This window comes from Bufo bufo, chromosome 5 (genome assembly GCF_905171765.1).
Source record: "Bufo bufo chromosome 5, aBufBuf1.1, whole genome shotgun sequence".
NCBI classification, from domain to species: Eukaryota; Metazoa; Chordata; class Amphibia; order Anura; family Bufonidae; genus Bufo; species Bufo bufo.
Window position 1 is genome coordinate 444044509 of NC_053393.1, and position 12500 is coordinate 444057008.

The following is a 12500-nucleotide window of genomic DNA, read 5'->3' on the forward strand; positions in this document are numbered from 1 at the left end:
TCTGGGATTGTCTTTAGGGGCACGTTATTCAATTATTACACTGAATTGGGAAGATTATGCCCTGGTTTGTCCCAGACAAGGCGTACATAGGTCCCATTGTCTATAAATCTGGTTTTATATTTGCACATTGAACTTTAAAGAAAAGAAGAAAAGAAACACAAGTACAAATAATATATAAAAGGTTCAGCAAATATCAAATAAAACATATGAGCGACCTGCAAAGGCCATATCAGTGATGTGAGGGGCTACTAATTTCATATTAAAATACTCTTTTATCTCCAACCATATATAAAAGATGAACAAAAAAATTATATTTTGGAATAAATAGCAACAACAGCATTATCTCGGTATTAATCTGCCTGTTTGTGAACTGTGGCTGCTCCAGTCGGTACATTTGGTATTCACTAATGGAAGCTGTGAGGAGAATGCAATAATTTTTCTGTAATGGGATGTAACCTCAATTCGACCCCGGCCCTGCAGTCCCCTTTATTTTTTTTTTCGCTCAGCGAAGAGACTTGTAATGACAGCCAAGCGGCCAGACGGTGGCGCTCGAGTCTGAGCAAAAAGATGCGTCTAAATCCGGGAGCGCGCAGCCAGGCGCGCTCCCCCCAGCATCCTCCCAGCTCCCCCACTCATGCACCAGTTTACCTCTAGAGGTCATCAGGCAGGATTTACGACTGGACAACAAAAGCACGTGATTCCAAGTCGTACCCCATATTTGGGTGCCTACGTAGGAGGGAACCAAGTACATGTCCCAGTCATTTCCATAATTCATCATAAATTGTGCAAGGGTGCTATAGACGCACAAAACGACCCAGAGCCACAAATCAAGCACACACATATCAAAAAACAAATGAGCTCTTATTTTGTAAACTCATTTTGCGGTCGCTATCCAAATGGCCCGGACTACCAGTTACATAATTATGGAGATCACAGCTCGGTGAACGAGCAATACAGGGATTCAGCAGGCATGCATTCCAGCAGGTACGGATACGGCTACAATGGCATGGATCTCAGCGTTGGGCGAACAGCTTCCAACCACTTTAGTGCCAGTGACAGAGCAAGAAATTACCCATCCAACCCAACCTCCTCTACAGAGCCAAGGTATAGCCAACCTGCAGGGTCTTCACACTCTCCAAGTCCACCTGACCCTCTGCCCTGCAGTGCTGTGCCCACCCCGCCTGTCAGCGAGAGTCACCCAGGAGTCAAAAACTCTCTAACAAACTCCAACAGCAGCAACACCACGTCCAATGCCAGCAGCACCAGCAGCAATAGTGCCAGCATTAGCAGGGAAGGGCTTGGTGCTTCTTCTTCTGGTGCTGAGGAGGACATTCCAGCCAGCAGCGACCAGGCAAGTTCACAGAACGGCCAGAGCCCTGCTCCTTCAGTGCAACCCCAGATCTACCCCTGGATGAGAAAACTGCACATAAGTCATGGTAAATAAGTCTTATGCTTATTATATTTCCACCATACAATACCTGTAGGATGTGTGTGTGGGTGGTGGGGGAGGCAGGAGACAACTTTCAGGCTGCCCATGAGTGTAGACCTTTTTATGACTAGATAATAATATGTCTAATATTCTATACTTGTAAAGAAAAAATAAATTCTAATTTCCAGTTTCTTTAAATCTATATTTCTAGTGCTCGCCTATAATATAATTTTATGGGGGTTCTGTATCCTTTCATAAATTCTATCAAGTTCAATATCTTCATGTGTCCTGCATTATTAATGTATAGAATATTATTTCTAGATGCTATAGACTCTTCTAATTAGATGCCACCAATGCATGGATGAAATCAAGCCACCCTTAATTGTATCCAAGTGATTGATCTTCTTAATATTTGTTGAACTAATTGCATGATTTTTTTTTTGATTTTTTTTTTTTGTATTTTGTAGACAATATAGGAGGACCAGAGGGGAAGAGGGCTAGGACAGCTTATACACGCTACCAAACTCTGGAGCTGGAGAAAGAATTCCATTTTAACAGATATCTGACCCGCCGAAGGAGGATTGAGATAGCCCATGCCCTGTGCCTATCCGAGAGACAAATCAAAATCTGGTTTCAGAACAGAAGAATGAAATGGAAAAAGGATAATAAGCTGAAAAGTATGAGTATGGCAGCTGCAGGGGGTGCATTCCGCCCATAGATGCTTTCAAGTGTTAGAATACTGTCACCATAGACTTTCTAGGACTCTTGTGTGTGACTTCAGTGAAGAAACCTGTTTTTTTGTCCCTATCATATCCTATCCAGTCCATGATGAGCCCCTTCTGTCGGAGGAATATAGCTGCGGCTGCTTTATGTACATGTTATGTTTTTTTGGATGGCAATGTCTTGACAAATTGTAAATGTTTTAACTTATTTGACTATGTAAAACGCTATGTGTTACTTGAAGGAACAGAACAAAAAAACAAACAAACAAACAAAAAACCTCTTGATTTCTAATGTTCTGTGTTGCATTCAATTTGCAAAAAAAAAGCTGTAAATGTTTGTGAAGTGTAACTATGTTTGAATACTTCAAAGCGTCTACCTACGTTTCCAGATAATACTACCTATGTGAATACTATGTTGTAGAGGTGACTTGTGTTAGTGTGGTGAGTAGTGACACAAACTGTGACCCCCCCCCCCAAACAGTCTGTCCTAGCTGTGCCTTTTTGTATCTCATGATGACTCTGCACGACCTCTTGTAAAGTGGCTGTCACCGGCAGCCAAGTCTATGTAATATGTGTTTGTTCAGAAAGTTAACGATATAGTCCAGCTTGGCTGTTTAAGCAATTGCTACATATATTTTTTTTTTTTTTGTAATTTTTTTTTCATGAAAAAAAAAAAAAATATGACTGGAAAAAAAAAATAAACTTTCTACTGAAAATACCGAGTTGTGTTGTTCCTATCATTATTTTGAGCGACAGCTATTTTAATATATTATTTTGTCGTGTGGGGCATTTGCAGAGTAACTGTACACCTGCACAGAAATTAATAATAAAAAAAATTGTAGGGGTGGGGGTTACTGGTTACTATGTGCTTACTGATAAAGTTCACACCAGGATACTATTTATACTATTTATACTGGTTACTTTTGCTAAGTCTCCCTCATTTCTAAAGTAGGAAAATGTCTGCAATCTATGTCTAGAAGGATTCCTATATGTTCCCCCAAATTTTTCAGGCTTGACTTACCTTACCTGAGCTTGACTGTAACTCCTCTCAGCCTGTACTGGGAATGAAAAGAGCTCTCTTTGCTAAGTGCTTACATTCTTGTCTTCCCTAAGTTATATAACAGTAAACTTTATAAGCCCTAGTTCCGGCTATGTGACATTTGGTTGCCAAATGAATAGGGTTTTGTCTATGAATTAGATCGTAAAATCCTCCATAGCACAGACAGATAGGCTCACTGGCTATAAAATGTCACGTGGGGCTATTAAAGTAAGTTTTATGGTTTTGGGGAGTAGACGTCCAACATTATATACCACATATCATATAATCTCACTCATGCTGGACATCACTTGGCTTCTAGAAGGACACATCAGGCTTGCAGGCATCACCTAGTTCATGGTAGCTTTTCCTGGCACCTTACTCTGAGATGGTATCTGCTAACTTACAATTTAAGGTGAGTTCCACAGGAAGTTTTGCACTTGTGACTTGTAATATTTTAGCTCATTTAGCACTGATTATATTGTGTATCTGCAGCTGCTTCCACCCATGACCTGTCATATTATCTCCACTGTCTAATTATAACTTTATATCTTATTCATTGTCTATTGAACAGTCATTTCTAAGAAAAAGCTCTATTGAAACATTTCTTTGGATGCTGAGACAAGAAGTATAAGATCTTTTATTCTGTCAGGGAGTCATAAGTAGAGCTGCCATTCATGACTAGTCCACACTCATGTATTATCCTTTGAAACCCTGTCACACAAGGCTGGTACTTACCTTATAATAAACACTATTCAGTTCACCCAAGTTCTTATCTGTCCAAAAGCGAAAGAGGACAATATCAAAGGAAAGAGAGAGAGAAAGTGAAATATCCCCTGAAGATATATGTGATGTTTCTGGGGAAGAATCTGGATAGGCCCCAGCTGTGGGTTTACTTCACATACTTATAGTGCCAATGATCTGTTCACACTGCATAAGTCCACAAGGAAGTTTAGGACAAGATTTAATATTACAATTTGAGATACAGAGGTAAAAACTCTGCCTTAATTTAGCAGATTCCCAAAGAAAGGGTATGTAAAATCCAGCTGCAAACAACTCCTGGGTGAGCCCCAACTTCTTCTCCAGCTTTCTGCAGGTAACCCCTTCACTTGTTGGTAGATCAGTAGGGTTGGGACCTGGCCAAAAGTTCAAACAAGTCATAAACTTTTATGGCTGACACTAGGAACATTTGGTCCTTGCTTTCCTTCCGTTTTGTTGTTGTTTTCTGGTTTTCTTTAACATCCACATTAGCATAAAATATGACCCCAATATAACTGACAAAAAGGGGTGATTCTGTGGGGGTTCTTTTATTTCTAAAAGGTACCAACTGTTGATATTTTTGCTTATTAGTAAGTTAGCAAAATAAGGATTTATGCATGTGTGAAAGTTGTCTATTATCTATCTATCTATCTATCTATCTATCTATCTATCTATCTATCTACATCTCTCTCTTTCTTGGTATTTATTGGTAACCATTTAGTAGTTTTCAAAAAATGTTCTAATTTTCCCTTTAATAGACAGATCTATCTATCTATCTATCTATCTATCTATCTATCTATCTATCTATCTATCTATCTTTTGCCTACCCATCTTTACATCATTTTTCCTTTATTTTATCTAATTTGTATCCAATATTCATTTAAATATAACCAATGCGTTAGTATTTATTATCTAATTATGTTTTATTAATCTTCATCTTATGTTTTATTCATTCATGTTTGGTATTAGCCTTCACTATCTATCTATCTATCTATCTATCTATCTATCTATCTATCTATCTATCTATCTTTGTTTGTACATTTATTTACCTGTATGTATGTATGTCTGTCTGTCTAGCTATTATCCATCTATCCACCCTACCTATGTCTGTCTATCTATCATATATCTGTATCGATTATACATCTCACTAGTGATTCTAATTTACTGGCATTTAGCATACTTTCCCATTGAAAAATATGTTTTTGTGGTGTTTGAAGTGGACAGTCTGGAATCTACTTTTATTTTTTAGTATTCTTTATTAATGTTCTCCTGATACTATCCCGGATTCTGACAGTTTACATGTCTTGGAGAGGCTGCAAAGCCTCAGAAATGTTTAAATACACTCTACCAACCTAAACTTGCAAATTGGTGTCTACCTCATTTTACAATTCTTGTTAAAACTTCCATAATTTCTCTATTGTGCTACTAAATTATTTTACACCTGCTTTGGAATAGATGTGTAGTTTTGTTTGATTCAGTTAGATAAATAATACAATGTTCAACATTTTTTACAGCATGTAACAAGCAACACTTATTTATATAGATGTTCACACTTGTTGTGAGAACACATTTAACTCTACCTTTCTTTACACATGATGTTTGAGTTGACAAGTTATCACTTTTGGAAAGAATATAAAATCTGTTTGTCTATTTGTCTTTTTCTTATTTACTGATGTTGCAGAGCTGAGATGTTTCAGATGCTGCAAAATTCTGAGATTTGCACAGGGCTGCAGGTAAATCTACTACTGAATTTTAACCTAAAAATGACAAGTTTCTGCTCTGCTCCTTTTAAAAGACAATAACGTTTTGTTGGTGACTATGCCTACATATGTATTTTTTCTAACATTTCTAATTTAATTTTCCACTATATTTTGCTTAGATATAACTTTTCAACCATTTCCACTATTGAAAATAATATTTACTCAACGTTGCTGTTCAAACAATTGCAATTCTGTAGAGCAGCCCTCGCTTAAGGTGAAGACTGTCAGAGCTTAACAAATCACAGCTCCCTCAGTTCACTGCCAGGTTAAGTAAATGCAGAGAAAGATAAATCTGCAAAGCTTAGTATCACCAGCAGAGCTCGCTTCAGACCAAGTTCACCGGCAACACTATGCTAGGCAAGCTTTTTTTTCCCCTTTCAACTTCCTACTTTTTTCTTATAAGAAACTCTGTGAGAGAGCATAATGCAATCAGTAATGAAACCCTAATTTGTAAGCTGGATCAGCAGTCACTTGTAGAATTGTAATAGGTTTCATGGGCAGCTCCATTATCCCTGGCTTTTAATAGCTTGGTAGATGTTTCAAGCAATTGAATTTTATATACTTTCATATTAATAGAACTGTGTTAAGCTATATTAGGAAAAACAACATGCATATGTGTGTGCGCGTATAAATATCTATGTATATGTGCATGGTTTGTGCATCTGTGTGGGATCCCATGAGCCTCTGCATACATGGTGTACAGGGAGGGAGAAGGTCAAAAAGTTGGAGGTCAAAAGTTTAGTCTTTGCTGCTCTAAAGTCATCATCTATCCAGACAAAGTTGGATGTCAATGTTATATAGTGGACATTCTGCCCATCAGCACAAAAGATAAAAAGTGTTTTGAGTTCCCCTAGCATCATAGACTGGACTCCTGTTGAACCCTAGCGCTTAAATGACCCTAATTACCAATGCAAGGATAGAAAAATGATTCCTTTCAACGGTAGGAGCTGCATTTCATTTGAAGCCATCCACACTATAGCCTGAATGAAGTTGTTCCATATGGAGCAGGTAGAGAACAAATCTTTATTTGAAAGAGGTTCAATGTTCATAGAATAAAATAAAAATAAAGACATGAGGGTTTGGGATTTCAGAAAACAAAAAATTATTTGAATTAATTTGAACAATACATTTATTAACATAAATCTACTAAAGAACATAGTTTGGTGATATTCGTATGGAAACATACTCCTTTAGATGAAACCTTTAGGATAAAATAGTTAAACAAATAAATAAATAAATAAGTAATAATAATAATAATAATAATAACAACTGTATTTTGTCTCCCTCACCCTACCTTCCACCCAGCAATAAATAAATAAATAACATTAGGAAGACCTACATTTTGGCCAGTTAATATTAATAGTGGAGAGAACGAGTAATTAACATTTTTTTCCATCAGAGTAGGAGGTGGAAACCTGCAGAATCCTATGAAAAATTTGACAGATTTGCATCTGAGCATTTAGTCAAATGTTCATATCAAGGTCAAACTGGTCTCATTTTTTTAATTAAATAAAATATTTTGTAAAAAAGAAATACAATAAAATAAAAAAAAATCTTGTTTAAATTCATTTGCCTAGAAGAATATTTGCATTTCTCCAGTACATATTTTCCTGTTTGCAGTATTAGAAGATTTCTTATTTCCTGTCTCTTTTTGTATAGTCGATGTGAGGTTGTTACCAACTTCCTGACCAACCATTAATCACAAATTAAATGTTTCCAGATTTTGTAAATTAGGAGAGAATTTTCCTTTTTGGCGATGATTGCTCCTGGTTATAGCTCATTTCTGGTATGTTTCTCCAAGAAGAAAGAACAAGTATAAGTTTAGTCCATCTAGTAAATAATATTATAGGCAAGGAAACATAGTCAAGCACTGGTGATGTTGCCCCTGCCCACTCCCATCTTCATTGAGGTCACTGGGCTTCCTCAGAACCCCACTCAACAAGAGTGATGCATTTCATAACCTCTGTAATGTGTACTTTTCCCTAATTTATTCTTCATTTTCTGTCACAAGAAGTGACCTGCTAGAAACTCCCTGCTGTCTTAAAGACACTTGCTGGACCTTTTAGAAAAGCTAAGTCCAAGGCCGAGGTGAACCTCAGGTCAGCGAGTCTAACAAATATGAAAATGTCGCCTTGTGAACTGCAAGGCTCCTTATTTAACAAAGACTGTCAATGGGGAAGATTAATACCAATCCAAATGCGCCCAGTGTCACTTCTCGGTCACTTTGAAACCAACACCCAATTGCTTGTACAAGACACAGTCAAAAATTATATCGAAAGAAACACAACGAAAAAAAAAAAACACAAATAGCAGTGAAAAAATATCCAGGGTTTTATTTTGTTTATTAAATCGTTTTAATAATATTTTAAATCTGAATTTTCACCTGATATTCTTATACTTTGATACAAAAATATATTATTTTTATATTAGTTTATTCAATCACAAGAACACTTGCTTCATTGGCACCTGCCTACCATACAAAATATGTAGATAGTCATCATTACTATTATTGAAAATTATTATAAATGTATGGAACTGTTCAGCAGCAAACAAAATGTTACATTATCAATGACCAGGGATAAGTTTCCTTTCTTCCAGAGGACACAACTGCTTTGAGCAGAGCTGATTTGCTTGTTTATGGCAGGGTGAGATAACCATAAATCTTGCAGGAAAATGTTTAAATGTCTTCTAGAGAGATAACGCCTGGTGGTCTTGGCTCAATTCTTAATGATAACAAAACCTCAAAGACAACGAGCAGGCCTTTCGAAATTGACATAGCCACTTGCAAGCATTTTGCACCCATATTAAAAGCGAATTTATCTATAGAGTATTTTCTATATGTACAAACTACCGAGCCATTCACAGGGAAGGGTAGTATCTGACAGTGAGCTCCCAGACTAGTCTATACACTTTGCTGGACGACTATGTCAACGATCTGTAGGATGTGCCTCATATTAAAATAGGTATTATGTGATATTTATTATATTTATTTATCATATTTATTTACCCATATATGTATGTGGGCTGAGTGCGACTCAATCCATTATAGAACTGATGGTAAAAATGCGGTGTAATCTGAACACTGACCCTCTAGAGAACAGTTATATTAAGATCAACCTCATAAACCTAGATGATAGAGGAGTGATATAGAGATAGATAGATAGATAGATAGATAGATAGATAGATAGATAGATAGATAGATAACAGATACTATAAGTATATGCCAGATAGAAGGTGTACATTGAAAATTGGATAGATAGATAGTTCCCCTTCAGTAAGCATCAATATGTGATCAATATTTTTTTTTTATTTCTATGCTTGATACATTATTATATTTCTTGCTATTCCAAATACAAATGAATCTCACATGCATGTATTTTTGTGTGTAGACCAGTATATCCCGAAAACCACGATTTACAGAAATCTACTTCCCATCCCTCTGCAAAATGCAAATGAATAACAGTTCGCCATCTGCTCTGTTTCTGCTTCACATAGCAAGGTAAATGCCTCCTTTTATATTTTTACATGTAAAATGTAAACCTAAATATAGCTTTGCCATTATATATATATATATATATATATATATATATATATATATATATATATATATAGAGTATGTGTGTATATTACCTGATAGTATCACCGGCTATCATTCAGTCTATCTATATCTATCTATCTATCTATCTATCTATCTATCTTTCTATCTAAAAAACTGTTTTTTAACCTATTTATCTACCTATTCTTTCTATGATCTCTCTTTGGAAACATTGAAAGACGTTCCTGATTTGTAACTTCTGCCTTCAAAGCTACATTTTACATATTCCTCCTCACTGTACACAACCATACTGAGTATACTGCCACTTGAAATAATTTATTATCTATACTGCACCAGAGAGTGTCCCCTGATGTCCAGGGCATGATCACACTGGCTTTGTATACTGACTCCTAGCAGCTATGCCCCACTCCTCTAGCAACATGTGGAATGTATCTGCCATATTCTGCTTCTTTAAAGAAAAATACAGATATATCTGTTGCAGGGCTCAAGACTGTTCTGGCACTTTAAGATGAGCAGTCTAACCCCCTACATACGATTATTTTCTAGTTTTACCTGGATTACTATTTTAACAGCCAGTATGGTGTTGTCAGTGCAGCATATACAATCCCGGCTCTGCTACATGCAGATCTCACACACCCTAGAAGCACTGTCATTACTTGTTTATGCCACAGGGATTTTACTTTGACACATTAGTTTATGTGTTGCCATGCTAAATAGGTCATATGTAAGTATAGATAGGCCAGTAACCATTGAGATGTATTAATATCTGCTATTGGATATAGACTCCCATACAGTCATACACATCCCAACATACACAGTCATGACATTGTATGGCTGACAACCACTTCTACCTCTTAATACCAGGACATTAATGGCTCGATATAGGCTGCACCTTGTAGCTATAGATGTAATATCCACCATGCAGTGTGACAATTCTCCAGGTGAAGGACTGCACAGACCCAAGGCTCTGAGCATACAGCACTATCCAATATTATATTGTACAGCTGTGAAGTCCTAGGAGGGCATTGCTGCTCTGTGTAAGGTAATAGAATTCAGATTAGTCCCTGTAGGCGGCACACATATTAAAGCAGAGGAGGCGATCGGTCCTAATATCAGTGCATAACACGTTACATACATAGGATTACATACATAGGGCAGAGCAGCTTCCTCCAGGAGTCAGGGGCGACCATGACTAATCTGGGCACATTTGTGGCTATGGTGGTGTGATCTGACTGTGATTAGTATTGATCCCTGGTGGTGTCCTCTGGATTTTAGGCTGATGATGTTCCAGCTGCAGTCAAGTCTATAAGGGGTGACTTGCAGTGCATTTATCATCCTGGTGTTTCCTTATCCGGGGTGCAGAGCAGGCTACTGATTGGCTGGCTGGGTCACATGGGTGTGTAACTTTGCACACTTGACAGGGAGTAGGAGGGTTCTGTGCAGAACAGAAAAACGACAACGGCAGAAAAAATTGTATTTTTTTGTTGCACTTGCACAAATTAATGGCCATGAGTTCGTTTTTGATAAACTCCAACTACATCGAGCCGAAATTCCCACCCTGCGAGGAGTATGCCCAAAACAACTTCTTGCACAGCCAGTCTCCTGACTACTACGAGCGGCCGAGGGAGCCGGGCTTCGAGGCTCCTCCTGAGGCTCTCTACCAAGGTCCGAGCCCTTACCCTGAAGCCAGCTATGGGTACGGCCCCCTGACGGCGGGCCACGAAGCTGGGGTGACCCAGGAGGGGGTCTCTGGCAAAGGACACAGGCAATCTCAGCAACTTCTCCAAAGCCACGTCCTCAGGCAGCCTCCACCACCACCACAGCAGCACTGTGAGCCTATAGGAGCGGCCAATGACAGCAGCATCCACCCCGAGAAGAGTGCTGCTGGCCTCAAAAGCAGCAAAGAGCCAGTTGTCTACCCATGGATGAAGAAAATACACGTCAACACAGGTAAGGGTCAACCCCAGCCACGTCTCCTTGGTGTCAAGTCTGGGTGGTTTCTTGGCCAAAGCATGGGGACACCATCCCTTTCTGCCTCCCTGGCTCCTCAATCTGGATTATTTATTGGAGTCAATCTGTTTGGGAGGTAATTACACATGCCATAAATGTAATTGACTCTGGGCCACCGTCCCATCATAATGTATTGCCTGGTGTATGGTCTGCAGCCTGACATTTGTGTGTTCTAATCCCATATCATCTAATGATTGTGTCCCATTTCTCTTCCATGTGCTCAGTGAACCCAAACTACACTGGCGGAGAAATCAAAAGGTCTCGAACTGCCTACACCAGACAACAAGTATTAGAGCTGGAGAAGGAGTTCCACTTTAACCGTTACCTTACCAGACGCCGGAGGATAGAGATTGCCCACACGTTATGTCTTTCTGAACGCCAGGTCAAGATCTGGTTCCAAAACAGGAGGATGAAGTGGAAGAAAGACCACAAATTGCCCAACACTAAGATGCGCTCTGCCAACCCATCAGTCTCAAGTCAACAGTCCAAAGGACAGGGCCATCAGCACACAGAGGGGTCCAGCACCCCATTATTATAAGGCTTTAATTGCATTGATCCAATTGCTGGCAATCACTTGGACCAAATGACTATGGAAGGAAACAAACAAAGCTCCTTGATATTGATGGATACAAAGCCCTTGTTCCAACCAGGACTCTTCTAAAATCAAGGAAATGGATGGAGACTTCTCTTGATTTATTTATGTACTTGACCGTATACGTATAAAAACTGACAGTGTATATGTGTATATGAATATTGACATATAGTTCAGTGTATACATAGGTAGAAAAAAACTATTTTGTATACGAGACACATACGTCACAGATGCATTTATGGGATAGTATGTGATAAAAGTATGGACTGATATATTACACATATACCTATAGCTGTGAGTATTTAAGAAGCAACAATTTTTAAGGATTTATTTAATGGCTTCTTGAAGAAGAAACGAGTAGGTTCTGTAAATACTAGCTGGAAGAAAAAGAAAAAAAATGTTTCTGTAGACACAAAATAACTGTTTTCCCTCTCCCTTTGAGGTCAATGTATGTTTAACACTTTCCCTGTATGTTAGGATTTCAGTAGAAGGCCTTTGATCGCCTTGAAGGCGAGAAAACCTTGTAGATACAGTGGTGGTACATATTGTGGACTTTGTGCTGTAATATTGTGGTGCTAAACCAGAAGAATATTCTGTCAAAATTAAAGATTTCAAAAACAGACGTTTCCAAACCTG

General features: G+C 38.2%; 3 protein-coding genes across 7 annotated transcripts in view; all 3 read left to right on the plus strand.

Moving 5' to 3' along the window:
• The window catches only part of HOXA5 (homeobox A5), a 2810-nt gene extending 186 nt beyond the window's left edge, over positions 1-2624 (plus strand). Inside the window, exons 1-2 of the mRNA XM_040433593.1 lie at positions 1-1436; positions 1897-2624. The exon at positions 1-1436 is cut by the window's left edge and continues 186 nt beyond it. Coding sequence (XP_040289527.1) covers positions 635-1436; positions 1897-2147 — 1053 coding nt within the window. The 5' untranslated portion in view covers positions 1-634 and the 3' untranslated portion in view covers positions 2148-2624. The remainder of the gene's footprint in view (positions 1437-1896) is intronic.
• HOXA3 (homeobox A3) overlaps positions 1-12500 on the plus strand; it is a 45610-nt gene that overhangs the window by 5921 nt on the left and 27189 nt on the right. Inside the window, exons 1-4 of one of the 5 annotated variants that reach the window (XM_040433587.1) lie at positions 3493-3602; positions 4204-4283; positions 5628-5679; positions 9096-9205. The exons of 2 other annotated variants lie outside the window; for them this stretch is intronic. The gene's annotated coding sequence lies outside the window, so the exon portion shown is untranslated. Of the gene's footprint in view, positions 1-3492; positions 3603-4203; positions 4284-5627; positions 5680-9095; positions 9206-12500 lie in introns of those variants that run through there. 2 more of the 5 variants (XM_040433588.1, XM_040433586.1) reach the window with 2 other exon arrangements.
• HOXA4 (homeobox A4) overlaps positions 9514-12500 on the plus strand; it is a 3091-nt gene continuing 104 nt past the window's right edge. Inside the window, exons 1-2 of the mRNA XM_040433595.1 lie at positions 9514-11212; positions 11497-12500. The exon at positions 11497-12500 is cut by the window's right edge and continues 104 nt beyond it. Coding sequence (XP_040289529.1) covers positions 10765-11212; positions 11497-11810 — 762 coding nt within the window. The 5' untranslated portion in view covers positions 9514-10764 and the 3' untranslated portion in view covers positions 11811-12500. The remainder of the gene's footprint in view (positions 11213-11496) is intronic.